The sequence below is a fragment of the Corapipo altera genome, unplaced genomic scaffold, assembly GCF_003945725.1.
Source record: "Corapipo altera isolate COAL_440 unplaced genomic scaffold, ASM394572v1 23, whole genome shotgun sequence".
Lineage (NCBI taxonomy): Eukaryota > Metazoa > Chordata > Aves > Passeriformes > Pipridae > Corapipo > Corapipo altera.
In genome coordinates, this window is record NW_020884878.1 from 20,800,206 (window position 1) to 20,816,682 (window position 16,477).

Below are 16,477 nucleotides of genomic sequence, written 5' to 3' on the forward strand. Positions count from 1 at the left end.
CTCATGATTTAATGTCCAGAAAGTAATAGACCATTGTGGAGATGAACAGTGTGGTAAGACTACACTTCTGAGAAAAATCCTGAGAGTTAAGCAATGGACAAGTGCCAGTTCATTAACACATTTTCTCCTCAACCCCATCAAGCAGCTTTTTAAAAACTGTGTACACAGTTTCACTACTAAATATAAAAGTAGTGAATTCTTATCACAGAATGTGCTGAGATGGAAGGGACCCACAAGGATCATCAAGTTCAACTCCTGGCCCTGCACAGGACCATCCCCAAGAATCACACCGTGTGCCCAAGAGCATTGTCCAAACGCTTCTCAAACTCTGTCAGGCTTGGTGCTACGACCACTTCCCTGGGGAGTCTGTTCCAGTGCCCAACCACCCTCTGGATGAAGAACCATTTTCTAATATCCAACCTAAACCTCCCCTGACACAACTTCAGGCCATTCCCTTGGGTCCTGTCACTGGTCACCACAGAGAAGAGATCAGTGTCTGCCCCTCCTCTTCCCCTCATGAAGAAGTTGTAGACTGCAATGAGGTCACACCTCAGCCTCCTCTTCTCCAGGCTGAACAGACCAAGTGACCTCAGCCGCTCCTCATACAGCTTCCCCTCAAGGCTCTTTACCACCTTCATTGCCCTCCTTTGGACTCTCTCTAAGAGCTTAATGTCTTTCTTATATTGTGGCACCCAAAACTGCACACGATATTCAAGCTGAGGCCACACCAGTGCAGAGCAGAGCAGGACAATCACCTCCCTCTACTGTCTGGTGATGCTTTGCCTGATGCCCCCCAGGACACAGGTCGCCCTCCTGGCTGCCAGGCACTGCTGACTCATATTCAACTTCCCGTCATCCAGGACCCCCAGGTCCCTTTCCATGGCACTGCTTTCCAGCATCTCATTCCCCAGTCTGTACGAACATCCAGGCTTGTCCCATCCCAGTTGCAGAATCCAGCACTTTCCCTTGTTGAACTTCGTATGGTTGGGGATTGCCCAGTCCTCTGATTTGTCGAGGTCTCTCTGCAGGGCCTCTCTGCCTTTGAGGGAGTCAACAGCTCCTCTGAGTTTTGTGTCATCTGCAGACTTGCTTGGTATCCCTTCTAGTCCTGCATCCAAGTCATTTAAGAAGATGTTGAAGAGCACAGGGCCCAAGATAGAGCCCTGTGGAACCCCACTAGTGACAGGTCACCAGTCTGATGTTACCCCATTCACTATTACCCTCTGTGCTCAACCCATGAGCCAGTTGCTCACCCACCACATGGTGTGTTTATCCAGCTGTGTGCTGGACATTTTGTCCAGAAGGATATTGTGAGAGAGAGAGTATTGAAAGCTTTACCGAGATCCAAAAAGATTACATCAACTGGCTTCCCTTGATCAGCTAGGTGGGTTACCTTGTTGTAAAGGGAAACCAAATCTGATAAGCAGGACTTTCCTCTCATGAAGCCATGCTGGCTGTGACCAGTGACTGCATTGTCTTTCAGGAGTTTTTCAATACTTCCCAGAATAATCTTCTTCTTAACTTTACCCGGTATTGAAGTGAGTCTGACAGGCCTGTAGTTTCCAGGGTCTTCCTTCTTGCTTTTCTTGAAAACTGTGACATTTGCCAGCTTCCAGTCAGCTGGGACATCTCTGGATTCCCAAGACCACTCAAAAAATCATTGAGAGAAGCTTTGCAGGGATATCACTTAGCTCTTTGAGGATTCTTGAATGAATCCCATCAGGCCCCATAGGTTTGTAGGTATCCAGCTGGAGCAGCAGATCCCACACAATTTCAGGGTTGACTGGGAGTTGCTCATGGTCCTCCAGCTCAGGGCACTGAGATCCCCTTGGTCCATCATCCATGTTGAAGACAGGCAAAGAAAAGCATTAAACAACTCTGCCTTGTCTCTGTCCCTGTTTGTGAGGTGGCCATACTCATCCTGTAACAGGCTGATGATATTTCTGTACTGCCTATTGCCATTAATGTATTTGAAAACACTCTTTTTACTCTTCCCTGCATTTCTGGCCAACTTCAACTCCAGTTGAGCTTTGGCTGCATGAATTTTCTCCCTACAGTGGCAAGCAGCATCTCTGAATTCCTCCTGTGTCACCTGACCTTGCTTCCACTGGGCACACACCTTCTTTTTTTGCCTTATTTCCGAGAAGATCCTTGCTCAGCTAAGTCGGCCTTCTGCCTCCCCTTTTTGACTTCCAACATTTGGGAATTGCCTGCTCCTGTGCCATTAGGTGATGTTTGAAGAGTGACCGACGCTATGGACCCCAGCACCTGCAAAACCATTTTCCAGGGGACCTTACTCTACTAATTCTCTGAGCAGCCTGCAGTCTGCTCTCCTCATGTCCAGAACTGAGGTTTTGTTGGCACTTTTCCTTTTGTTGGCACTTTTCCTTCTGTCAATGGAGATTTTAAACTCAATCACTTCATGGTCACTGTGGCCAATACAGCCACCAATCTCCGCTTCATTCACAAGATTGACTCTGTTGACAAGCAGCAGATCAAGGAGAGCATCTTTCCAAGTCAACTCCCTTAGGATCTGTTCCATAAAGTTGTCATCCAGAATTTTTAGGAATTTCCTGTCCCGTGTTGTACCAGCTGTGTGATGCTCCCAGTTGATTTCTGGCAAGTTGAAGTCCCAGAAGGGCAAGAGCAGTTGACTTGGAAGTGTCCCTTAGTTCTTCAAGGAATAATTTGTTGGCATCATCATCCTGTCTGTGAGGTCTATATCAGACTCCCACATTATTTGTTTGCCCATTGGTTCTTACTCAGAGTCTCTCAACTGTGCCAAACTGTGTCGTTGCCAATTGTGAGCTCCATATGTTCTAACCCTTCTATTAGATACAGTCCCTCTGCCTATTCTGCCCTGCCTGTCCCTCCTGAAGAGCCTGTATGTGTCCAACAGGGCACTCCAGTCATAGGTCTCATCCCACCAGGTTTCACTTATGCCAATGCTGTCAAATCTCAGGGACTGGACCAAAGTTCGAGCTCCTCTTGTTGGTTCCTCATGCTGTCTACAGTGGTGTAGAAACATTTCAGGTGTGGTACACTGTAGCCAGCACTTCATGGGGCAGACTGAGGGATCCTATTAGTTCTTGTTTCCTCAAGTTTTGGCACACCGCCCCATCTCTCATCACTGGCAAGCCCAGTTTTGTCCGCTTCCCCTTTCCAAGCTATTTTAAAGCTCTGTCAACAAGCCCCAATAGCTCCTGTGCTACCCGTTTGGCCAGTTCAGGTCACCCTTCCCAGTTTCTTTTGCATACCTCCTCACTGGCAGAGCATGAGACAAGAAAAAGCCCTTGGCTTAGGATAAACAGGACGGCAAAAACCAAAACACCAGTGTGTTATCAACATCCTCCTCATTCCGAATCCAAAATAGAGCACTGTAACAGCTACTGAGAAGAAATTAACTCTATCCTAGCTGAAACCAGGACAACATTCTTTTGAAGTGTGATATATTGACAGCTTTCTGAAGCAGATGAAGAGTTTGATCTGTTTCAGCCAATCCCCATATTCTTGATCAAAACTTCTCGCCTGATGCTCTTCCCATGAATAAGAAAACTTGAGTGCACAAGATTAGGTTTTAAATTTATTCATATTCATTACTTTATACCCTTCATCTTAATGTGAAATTTATGTCTCCACTGACTTTTATTCTTTTCTTAAATTAAAAAAAATAAAATTCTTTTCAACCAAAGAACAGAAAGGCTGCATAAACCAGCCTTACAAATCATTCATTCGTTCATCTTCATTTTAGAGCCTGATGAGCTTCTTTAGAAAAAACTGTAAAAATTAAAAAACGAAATGTTTCCTGTTTTTAAGTAGTGAATGGCTGATTATTCAGTGACTCTGGAAAGTCTCTAGGTCTCTTTCTCAGGTAATTTTTTCTTACATTCAGTCATCTGGATGCTCTGTATTAAGCTACTCCAGTTTGTCCACTCCATTTGTCTTCTCCAGTGACTTCGGGGGTTTCCTGAAGCTTTTAAGGATGTTTTCAGCAATCTGGATTTGATCTGAAGTTCTGTAATCAAATTGTTATGCTTTCAGTTTTATTTAATTTTTTTCTGGTTGTCACTCAAGCTTGAGCATTAGAATCTATACCCTGCTTACTGTGCTCTTACAGAGTACTTTCACAGCATAAAGAGAAGCTGTCTCATGAGGGATAAAAAATAATGGTGTACTTGTCATAAGCTATGGGAAGACTTGCAGATGTGAGGTGTTTACTATGTTTTTAATTAAAAGCTGACAATAACATGAAACTGCTTCCACTGAGAACCAGGGAAAGTCAGAATAAGAATTAACTACCCATTGTGTACTCTGGTTTCTGTCTCTGTGGATGACTTACAAGAGCCATTCATAGTCTTTCTTTATGCTTATATAGATACCACAAAAAGCGTTAATTAAAGCTTCATACTCCATACTTTTCTTTATGCTTGTACCATTTCTTTTAAATGTAAAAATGGATAGCTCTGCTTTGATAAGAAACTGACCCAGAACAGAGTATTCTTCCAGTGTATTTTCCACCTTTAACTTTTTGCTATTCAAAAATTTTATTCTGAAGTCTTTAATTTTCTGCTCAGGCTTCGTTGCCCAGGCATTTCAGCTTTCTTTAAGATTTATTTTTTTTTAAGGTCTGTGAGATGTATCCTTCTCTGAAAGGTCAATAGAACTGGACTGAGTAAGAAAACAGTCTACAAAACCAAGAAATTAAATCTAAGTATTTTTGCAGCATAATTGCCCCTTTCTGAGTTCAGAGGTAGACAGCCACCTTGCAGCACATACCTGTGACAGCTTCACTGCTGAATAAAGTGAGATTAAAACAAGTAAACTACTTTCTTAATAATGCAGGAATTTACTTGTAAAATTTACTTTGTCCATGTCGTTTGCTGTACAGCTTAATGTTTTAAAGCAAGTGCAATGAAATAGAAACCGCAATTACATGTCCTGTGCGTTAACAATTTAGGGAAACATATCCTCATCTTTCAATCTCTTTGTTTTCCCCCTTAAGAGTGTGAAACAGAGTGTACATCTCCTCCTAAGGCTGGGAATTAATTGTACAAATGCATTCCCTTCTGCTTTGACCAGCACTGTAACTGTGGAAGGCAGGCTCCAGTGCAGCAACATTCTCCTGCCTTTAAATGATAACAGAGAAAAGCAGAGTTAAGCACAGAAGCCAAAGGTGCATTCATTTTCATTCAAACAAGCACTGGACACAGCAGTTGCTAGCAAACAGCAGAAGTTAGTCTCGCATTCAGTACTATAGGCTGCAGTTGAGGTATGTGGCTCTTCACTTGCCTTGGTTCTCAGCAAAGACCTCTGATTTCAGAATTGAATCTTTGGGGTTTTTTGCAGTGATTCATTAGTATTAAAAAGCATTAAATTAACACAAAATGAATTCTTTCTTCCTGGCTTCATGATATTGTACTAACCAGTCTGAAGTTAGTTAGGAGACTCCTCTCCCCTTTTCCTCATTGTGTGCAACTCACTGGTTGTCTGCCCCAAACCTTTCATGTTAGCTGCTAACATTTGTTTATGAGTAAACAGTTCCTTTTAAGTTTTCTGAAATTTAACTGTTCCCCTGGTAAATAAGTACTTAACTATATTTATAAAACTGTTACTGAAATTTGTGACCACCCTACCACCTAATGTACTCTTACGTGAAATCATTTCATCATCATTGCTGTGCTGTGTTCTCTTTTCTAGTTTCCAAATAAAACAGTAGCCCAAGTTGCCTGCAGTATGCTGAACATGCTGATACATTATGTACATAGACTTCAACTGTATCAAGCTGATTCACCTTTACGGATTATTCAAGTAAGCAATTTTTGTAAACTTGAAATTTTTAATTATTTTAAAAGAAACAGTAAAATATATTTCCCTGAAATTAAAATACTGACAATTTCATTTCACAAAATATTGAATTAGTATAAACATCTTACTTAACACTAGCAGAAGGGATTTGCAGCATACTTACTTCCTGACTCTGATTCTAGCATGTAATGTGCTTGTATCATGCCTGTTTTTTCTCAGAGAAAAAATTACATGAGAATGTTGTCAATAAAGTCCAAGGTTTTTTAATATTAAATATCTTCAAATATGTTTATTTAAGTTTAGTGAGAAAGTGATTACTTAAAATATGGATCTGGAATTATGTTTTTCATATCCATTAAAGAGTGTCAGTTTAAAGCAAAAATAATTATTTTGTATATACTTCCCATAACAAGGAAATAGATTATGGCTTCTGTGAGTCCAAACCACAGAGAAAAGACAGAGATCTCCAGGTAAGTGGAAAGGGAATCATGTGAAAGCTTCTTAAGAGATATAGCAAGCATTTCTTCTGGTCCTCTGCAATCGTATTTTTGATCAAGTAAAAACAGGGTGTATACGAATTCTAACAGTTCTAAGAAATAATGGAACACAACCCCATACACAAACCAGCGTCAGATTCCTTCCTGCACCCTATGAGTGTGTGGAATCAGATTCTCTTCTTATCTGAATATTTGGGGTAGCTGTGTAATTTCATTGTCCTTAATACACTGACGTCAGTCAAGAAGAACATATTCCTTCAATGTCTTCTGCAAAACTGAATTAAAAGTTTTTTTATTTAAAAAAATTGGAAAAGAATACTGTAATTTGTCTCAAAATAACTTTAATAGAATTTAACCATGAATCTAGTATCATGTCACATTTACCTGCTTAAAAAGTTATTTTAAATTTTAATATTTAGGTTATATTTTAAAATAAATATGATATGTTTCCCCAGATTCTGATAGCAACTATTACACATCTACTACCCAGTACAGAAGCTTCCTCTTATGAACAGGACAAGAGGGTGAGTATTTTTCATTTCTTCTTAATATGTCAGTTTAATTACAAAGGTGCATGACAAAACTTTGTTTCAAAATTAAAGCTGTTTTAAATCAGGCTTTTTACATATAATACAGTACAGTCATCCTAGAATTACAGCAATATTGTTTATCCAAGTGGAGTTCTGGTGGGAAAATATGCATTTAAAATTAATCAAGATTGATTGTTTTCAGTAATTAGAAAGTCTCCTTTTTCCTTATCCTCGGTGAACTTACAAGCAGATTAATGCAGAATGTTCAAACTTGTCTTATAGGGAAAATATACTCTCATATATACTTGCAGAGAGTACATTGCAAAACATTTACAAGGTTAAGATTTTTTTGGTGTTTCCATAGTATTTACATTCTTAAGAAAGATAGCCTGTAATGTTCAAGTGAATTTGATTATCATCATCCTTCAAAATGATTGCTGTTTGTGTTTTCAATGGGCCTGAGTCCCCTTGCTGAGATCTTTCTTTATCTGGTACTCACATTAATACTTTCTGCCTCCTGAGAGCTGTGTCTCTTCTGAATTATTTGGATTTGCTCTGCAGCTGTGGGACTCAATGGTCATTTAAATTTGGGCACTTTGGTTCAGTTTGTTGCTGACAGCTCTGGGCTGCCATTCTCACAGGAGCTGGAGTTCATCTGTCGCTCATTTTGGCCTCCAGAGCTCTGTTTCACCTCTCGTCTGTTTGCAAAAAGTCAGGGGCTGTTGTAGACTACAGTCATATGCCAGGCCGCCACTTTTCCGCTTAGGGATGCTTCCCATAATTGACAGTTTCAGCATGAACTAATGTTGATCATTGTACATCAAATACCATATAAAAAATTGTCATACCTATTATGACAAACGTAGTTCTAATGGGTTTCTTAAAAATTGGTTTAATATAAAAAGACTCAGCCCTTCATCATTAGGTGTTTCTGAGAAGCAAACTTGTAATGCATAATGTGAAATGAGTGTTATGTTTGTGTCATTTTTTTAGTAAGTAAGTGGATTTTCTTTGAAAGACTTCTATTTAACTTGGTAAATATTTTAGAGAATCTTGCAGCTATTTATCTGAGTTGTTTTCTCTTCCACGGCTAAGTTTTAAAAATTAATAATAATTATTGGAAGTCAGTAAGTTATTAATAATTTGGTGTGGATGTGTGTCTTAATCTAATTCTGTTCTACAGTCTTTAAGAGCATCCCTGACAGGGAGTTGATTCTTTTGCTGACTGAGTAGCCTACTCAAGTTAGTTGGATTTAGTTTCAGATGACACCTGGTGCTGCATAACATTACTGATATGTTGTGAAGGAAATTCTGTGTTATTTATAAAGCACTAAATGCAGATGAATTAATTCCATTTTGTGTAATCCGTGATTCACTTTACAGTGAAATTTATGTGCACAGTGGCGCAGCAGCCTTAATTTGGATCTGCATTATCTCTCAATTTAAAAATAGCACCCTACAAATCAATTTTGAAAACCAAGAGTATCATCTTACTTCTCTGTATAGTATCTGCTCGCAGTCTTACCGTGATGAGAAACTGTTGAATGGATGGTCTTTGTTAAATACCTCAGTAGCCAAAATTTTTACTCACGTCATAAGTTTTGAACATACAGTGGTTAAACAAGCGTGACCTGCCATTACTGCAGCAGGTTGACTCTACTGAATTGAAAAAGAAAGCAGAATGGAGAAATAAAATAAAGTGATAAATATGAAGTAACAGGTGCTGGTTTAATTGATTTGTAATTGAAAGTGTTTGTTCCAGTTGGTGGTTTCTTTACTTCTGTGCTTATTGGATTGGATAATGGCCTTGCCATTAAAGACTTTGCTGCAGCCTCTTCATGCTACAGGAGCAGAAAATGATAAGACTGAAAGATCGGTTCTTAACTGCATATATAAGGTACATGTTTCTTTACTAGCTTTGTACATATGGAGGTAGTGTCAGTTTTCATGGAAATGAAGTCAAAAGTTTTCTGTAAGCTGACTGCCATTCAACTGCTGAAATGTGGAGTGCTGGCTCAGTTCTTGTACATTTCACTGTAACAGCTTGACCTTTGGTATATTTGGAATTGATGATTTTATTTTACATTTTGGATGTTTAACCAAGACTTTTTTTTGTACGTCATATTGATTGCAGATGCTTGCATTGTAGAAGACTAGCTATACATAAGACAAAAGGATGGAACTTATATACCAAGAAATTTCAGTTAGCAATCAGCAAAGCAAAAAGCACTAAGTTATTATTACTGTCTTTAGGAATACAGAAGAAAGATAGGGGGTTTTTTCTTTTTTCAAGGGGAAGGGGATTAAAAGCTCTAGCAGCTTAGACCTAGCATATGTAATTAAAGAAGATAGAAGATCTAAAAATAAAGGTAGCTTAATGATTTGTTATGAGTTTTGTTTCTTTATTGTTAAATTCCACTTTGGTGTAGAAACTCTTTTAAGAATTTTCTTTGCAGACCAAGGTTTGTTTCTGTAAACATTAAGCATCTAAAATTTTCCGACATTTGGTCCTACCTACCTGATTCTAACAAATCAATTTAAAAATGTAAATAAAAATAAACTTAATTTCTTATAAAACTATCAAGTAGGAATTTCAGTAGGTAATGTAATGAAATTCTGGTTTTGTTCTAGGTTCTGCATGGATGTGTCTATGGGTCTCAATGTTTTAGCAACCCTAAATATTTTCCTCTAAGCCTTTCTGATCTGGCATGTATGGATTACGATCCTTTTATGCATTTAGAAAGCTTAAAGGAACCAGAACCACTGCATTCTCCAGACTCAGAGAGATCTTCTAAACTTCAGCCAGTCACTGAAGGTTTGTCAAATTGCCTAAATACATTTTCTTTCAAAAAGAATTTGTCTTGGTTTGCAGTCTTGAAGTGTTGGTCTAAAGCATATGTTTTCAGCTACATCTAGACACTAAAGAAGAACCATTAAGTATGGAAAGAGCAAACGTCATTTTGAGCAATTGCTGTTCGATTAACTCAAATAAGTATGTTTTGAACAACACTAAGATCTATATGATATGGATTCTTCGTGCTCTGTTTATCAGCAAAAAGTGTTAAGTACTGCAACATGGATAAATGTAACTTTGCATTTTAGTTCCAATAAATTAATTTGTTTTTTTCTTAATTTTGCTTCTTTTTATAAGAATATTTTGGATTTTTTTTCCTGTCTGAACTTGCAATATTGAATCCTTTCTGTGAATTTTTGTAGCCTATTATAATTTGTTGTCAATTTCTTTACATTGGCTAAAATCAGAGTTGTCTAAAAAGAGAGAAATATTCTCTCATCTGCTTAGAACCTTAGGAGACCTGGGAATTAACATTTTCTTCACTACTCAGAAATAAAGAATCTGGAAACTATGCTACAGAGAAGTACCATGTATTATACAGTGTATCTAGTAAATACCAAATGGCTACATTGGGAAGAAAATTGAAAAAGATGAGATTAAGATATGAGAAATTCTGTGTAGTGCTATTCTCCCTCTGTATTAAGTTGTTCCATTTAGGCTTCCTTAAGGGTATTAAGAACCAGATAAATGCAGCAGCTCTTTGTAGCAGCTGTGTGCTAACAGCAGGTGATTTTGTGGTCTGCAGTGACTACGTGCTGTTTTTTATGTAGAGAAAATGGCTAATCATTGTGCCCTTGTCTAAGGCATGCTTCATCATCCTCAAGTACTTTTTTTGGCCAAAGAATTCTAAACATAGGGTTGTCCCCTAATAAGCTCAGTATTGGATTGAACAAGTCTGATTTGAGAACTATTGGCAGGAGGAGCGGTAATTATTAAATTTACTGAAGAATGAAGCAAGGTAATATAGTTGGCTTTTCGTCAAATGGCTGTGGTCTTATTAGTAAAAAGTAATCATCTGCTGGGTCAGAATGAAAGAGGCTTCGAAGTATTCATTCTGTCCTAATTACAGTCTCACCTATACATATTATGTAAAGCTAATATTTAAAGCATTTGCCAAAATTAACTTCCACTGCATGTTCTATTACAGTGTAGTGAATTGTAGTAGCTTTTCATGCCTGGCATCTTTTGTATTCTGTAATAATCTGTAATTATGGGTTAGCAGCAAATGCTGTGTGCCTTTTTTAATCTGGCAATCTGAAAAGACAACCCTGAATAGCTTTCTCTTTAAATGAATACAGTTGCACAAAGCCTTAGCATTGATATCTTCATTTTGCATTTCCGACCGTTATCTGTTCTTTTATGATTTCTTGTTAAATTTCTTAATAAAAGTAATCTCAGATGCTCCTTTTATCTCTCCAGATAAATTAAGTTTCAGGGCTCTGGAATTATAAGTCAGACTGTGAAATTTAATTGGCAGACTACACTATTATAATGCAACCCTGGTCTTGTAACCTTGGCACTTCTAGTACCCATTGCCAGGCAGAGAATAAAACTGACAATGCTTGACCGATCACAGAGCATCTGTTCTCCCTGGCATTGTTGGAGGAGTGAGAGGAGTAAAACTAGTGGATAACAACCAGTCTGGGACTCAGTCAAGACAGAGGGTCAATTAGTACAAGCTAGCAGCAGAACAGTATGCCAATGAGTCAACCTCTTTTAGTAGAGTAAAAGAGTACATTTTTTTGAAGAAATGGAAATGAGCAGGGCAGCAGCTGTAGGGAAATCAGGGAAGTTCTGCAAAGGCAGGGTGGGAATTGCTAGGCTCCTAGGTCACAAGTAAAGCTGAAAGTACTGATATGCCAGAATTCTAAAGACAGGGTGCTTTAATGGATGAGATCTATGTACCCTGTTATGCCTCCCTCTGTTCAAGGTCAGATCCATCACAAGTTTTGTGGACATTTAGCCACAACATGATGTGGTATGAGACCATGAAGATACGGGACTTTTAGGGACTATGTATCAGGGGCAGGATCTATTGAGATGCTGGAGCAAGCCATGCAATAAACAGCAGGGCAAAGATTTCTTAAATCCTCTGGAAATAGGCGGTGTGGAGAAAGAAGATGACTACTGGCCTCTTTTATTCAGTGACTTGTCAAGTTCTGTCTCGCACAAGGAATCTCTTGTACCTAAGATTATCTGTGAAATTGTTCTCCTTTCTGTAGGCTTCAGATAAAGTGGTAGATTTCAGTATAAGATACACAAAGAATAACTTTGAAATGAGGTGTTAAGCATATTAAACTGTTATATTTAGACCAGAATGAACTTTTAGCAGCTGACAGTAAAGACATCATTAGGAATCTTCTACTGCATCATCTGAACTTGCAGACAGCAAGTCTATGGTGCTTTCATATGTCTAAAGAATCACTGGCCTTGTTTACAAGAAGGCTGATGAACTGTTCCTCTAACTAGTATCGACAACAACCTACTCTAGCTGCAGTACAGGCTTACAATTGCTGTCTCTGTGTGGTGGTTTGACCCTGGCTGGATGCCAGCTTCCCACCAGAGCTGCTCCATTACTACCCTCCTCAGCTGAACAGGGGAAAGAAAATATAGTGAAAGGCTCATGGGTCGAGATAAAGATGGGGAGAGATCACTCACCAATTACCATCACAGGCAAAACAGGTTCGACTTGGGGAAATTAACTGAATTTGTTAACAAGCAAATCAGGCTAGGATAATGAGAAATAAACCCAAACCTTCAAAACACTCTTACCCCTCCCTCCTTCCAAGGCTTAACTTTATCATGAATCTCTACCTCCTCCTTATCGTGGTGCAGGGGGATGGGTACTGGAGGCCTGCAGTCAGTTCATCACATGTTGCCTCTGCTGCTCCTGCCTCCACAGGGAAAGGACTCCTTATACTCTTCCCCTGCTCCAGCATGCAATCCCTCACACAGGAAACAATGCTCCATGAACTTCTCCAACATAAGTCCTTCCCACAGGCTACACTTCTTCATGAACTGCTCCAGCGTGGGTCCCTTCCTTGTGGTTTAGTCCTTCAGGCACAGGCTGCTCCAGCATAGGTCCCCCATTGGGTCACAGGTCCTGCCTGCAAACCTGCTCCAGCACGGTCTTCTTGCTCCAAAGTGCCACCATTCCTGCTAGGAGCCTGTGTCAGTGTGGGCTTTCCGCAGGGTAACAGCCTCCTTTGGGCACCCATCTACTCCAACGTGGAGTTCAACGTGGGCTGCATGTGGGTATCTGTTCCACTCCCATGGGCTGCAGGGGCACATCCTGCCTCACCATGATCTGCTCCATGGGCTGCAGGGGAATCTCTGCTCCAGTGGCTGGAGCACCTTGTCCCCCTTCTTCTTCACTGACCTCATTTCCTACAGAGTTGTTTCTCTCACATATTCTCACTCTGCTTTTCTCTGGGTGCAATTTGCTTCTGCCCAATAACCTTTTTACCTTCTTAACTGTGTTATTCCAAAGACATTACTACCATTGCTGATTGTTTCGGCCTTGGAAAGCAGCAAGTCCAACATGGAGCTGGCTGTCATTGGCTTCATCAGACAGTGAAGTCACCTCTGTAGCCTCTCCACTACCAAACCTTGCCACACAAACCCACTGTGCTAATTAACTGCACCTAACTAGCTGGCTTAATTAGCTTATTCACAAGCTAACATAGACTGCATAGTGCCATGATCTGCTAACCTACTTCTGAACTTTTACTTTTCATTTCAGGACCACAAACATATGTGAGAATTTTTATGCAATTATAGGCAAGACCATTTTGAAACTTGTTCTTCATAGATCTCAAATCTGTTAGAGATAGTTGTGACTGGAAAATAGTAGTAACATTACGTAGACACAGTCGTCTATCAGTTATTGATTTAATTGATTTTTCTACTACTACTCATATTTCTTCAGGCATATTTTAAACTCTTTTGCATAGATTGATCTTTTTTCCTGATGTTTTTCTATGTTTTTCTAATGTATTGCTAATGGAAAGGTTTTCCCCACATGAGGTTAAGTCTTAGCTTTATTTAAGAAATAGAAATATAAAGTACTTTTCTTTTAAGGCTTTGCTGTTTACCTTTTTACTGAAAGGAGACAAAAAGCACACTTTAAAAAAATACTTTATACACAATGCATCCAGATTAGCACAGTTTGTGTTTTATGGAGGATATTCTGGAGATGGGTCCTCTCTAATCTGATGTCTATATAGCTAAAGTTTAAAATTAGAAAGGAGTGAGACTTGTTTAGACTAATGGCAAATACAGGTAACTAAGCTAAGCGGAATACTCTTAGGCTTACCTCTAAATGAAGAAAAGAAGAAGAGTTTTCAGAGAGTGATTCATCCCATTGCTCCAATTTGGGATGTGTCAGTCTGTACAGGTGCATCATTCTTTGGATGGCTAAAAGGATGAGGAGAGCTAAATTCCAACCTCAGTCATTACTTTTTTCTTCCACTACATAACTGTAGTTGTTTCTAAACTGTTCAGCCAAAACTGAATTAAAGAGTTAACAACATATCTTAAGGAAATTCAGGTATCCTTCAGTCATGCCACAAATACAAATTAGTGGTGATGGACCTTCAGCCTTTCCACAGAAGAGGTAATTTCAGGGACTGAGAAAAATAGACAATGTAACATGCTTCTAGTAAATTACCAAGTGATGGTGTACACGTATAAATTACACTGCCCAAGCCAGAGGCAGTAACATTGTAAAGAGAGCAGTGAGGTGTTTGCCCAGGAAGACAGGTCAACAAAGCAGTGAGCATAGACCGTCTTAACATGTAATGATATGGCTTAGTTTGTAGAATTTGTGGTAAAGCTGTGATGGCTTGCATTATTGTGTATTTTGACCTGCCCTCCAGAAACAAAGAGCATGGTCGAGATACTCATTTTAACCATTTTAATATATTGAATGTCCAGTTGTTCCTGATCAAGGAGATGTGCTTCTAGGGATAAATTATTAATATGTATCCTTTAAGTTGTAAATTTAATTTAAAATTATCCTGTTTTCAGAAAGTATTACTGGACTTGGGATTTTTTTTTTTTTTTTTAATTCCTAAGGGAAACGATCAGCAAAATCTGATTTGATGTGTGGCAAAAATGTTTCAAAATTGCTTAATTTTCTTTATTTTATTTCAAGGTAACAGGTTGCATCTTACAATTTACTTTTCAGTATGCTTAATACTTCTAATTTAAGTTTTCTGTGTCATCATTAGATCAACAGTACTGTATTCTGAGAGAAGACTCAGTGAGAAGTACTGTTCTCATTTTATAAAAGAGACAGTGACAGATTTATGACTTTAAGAGCAAAGTTATCAGAAAAAGGCTGTGTTAGGACTGAAAATAGACCTTCTGAACTTAAATTCATTGTTCCACTCTTTGTATCACTATGTCACTTTTCCATATGTCCCTTAGGCTCCTAAGGGAGTAAAGTCATGCACACAGGCATTAAACAACCATGGTCTGGTTTGCCACACAGCAGTAATAGTAATAATGTGTGCTGAAAGGCCCCTTGTATTTCTTCATGTTTCTCATCAGGACTTAACAGGAGGCATTTAAACTACATAGTGTGGGACTGCACGTATCTGGAAAGCTTACGTGTCTTTACTCCTGGGAAACTGAGAAGAGTATTACTTTACTTATCTGTGCAGTGCCAAATGCTAAATTCTCAGCATAAATATCCTGACAGAGATGGGCCAGCCTCTGCACTGTCCAGGCGCTAGTAAATACTGTGCTGATACATTTTTATTCAAGCATCCAACTTATTTGCAGTTTGTCTTGTATAAAACCTGCTTCCAGTTCCTTCTTGCATTTCAACAGATGGCACTATAACTTAATTTCCTTGTATGCTATCAATATCTGGACATTTAATTCAGTATCACTGAATATTTTTGTGTTTGTAAATTTTAAACGTCAAGAAGGCTACAGATAATAAAAATGAAATATCTAATATGTTTATATTAATTTTCAAGGCCCTCATTTATTAAAATATTTTAGTAGATATGAGTTTTGGAGTTGTGTAAACATGTTGTTGATTTTGACAACTATTAACTGGATGAAATGTTTCCCACAGCTTGTTTTATCTTCTCATTGTAAATCCCAAATTTAGGGCATCCAAGCCCAGTTACAAGAGAGAGGCTATGAAAACATGTACTTTGCCATATTGATCTTGTTCCCTCTTCTACTTGTGTTCTCCTACAGTGTAATATTTTTGTGTCTGGGTTCTTCAGTGGGTCCCCTGAACCCCAGATGAGGGTTGTCTGTCTAACAGTGTCACTTTGACCAGCTCTGTACTTCATGGGTAATGCAGGGTGGATTTGATAAAAATAATTCAATAACAATACTGTGCTGGGCTAGCAGGATGTGATATAAATATTAAGAAATTTCTTTTGTGAATTTAGATGGCATAACATGCAAGTGGAATGTATGCAACAAAGAAGGAGGTGGGAAAAACTGGTAATGAAATACCAGTTATGAAATACCATTACAGGATGAATTTCATATAAGATGGGCAAAATTAACTTATCTTTCTCCCTTCCAAGGTTTTCTAGTCTGAAACTTCTTAAAATGCATGTGGCATGAGATTTCCTTTTTAAAATTTTGCTAATGTTAGATTCTGTTCAATATAGACAGCCTATTCTTTGCTTTTATACTTTAGAATCATCCAGTATTATTCTCGAGGTAACTACAGCTATATGCTCCCCAGGGAAATTAAGATGGATTAAACCTTTTGTGCATCTATGTTCCGTTGTATTTCTCAATGTAATGATGTGTAA

The 16,477-nt window shown here is 38.7% G+C and overlaps 1 protein-coding gene across 16 annotated transcripts in view; it reads left to right on the top strand.

The window, feature by feature from the left end:
* RALGAPA1 (Ral GTPase activating protein catalytic alpha subunit 1) overlaps positions 1 to 16,477 on the top strand; it is a 142,695-nt gene that overhangs the window by 72,011 nt on the left and 54,207 nt on the right. For all 16 annotated transcript variants that reach the window (XM_027638304.1, XM_027638307.1, XM_027638309.1 and 13 more), the window contains 4 exons: positions 5,698 to 5,808; positions 6,758 to 6,826; positions 8,595 to 8,729; positions 9,464 to 9,647. In XM_027638304.1, coding sequence (XP_027494105.1) covers positions 5,698 to 5,808; positions 6,758 to 6,826; positions 8,595 to 8,729; positions 9,464 to 9,647 — 499 coding nt within the window. The remainder of the gene's footprint in view (positions 1 to 5,697; positions 5,809 to 6,757; positions 6,827 to 8,594; positions 8,730 to 9,463; positions 9,648 to 16,477) is intronic.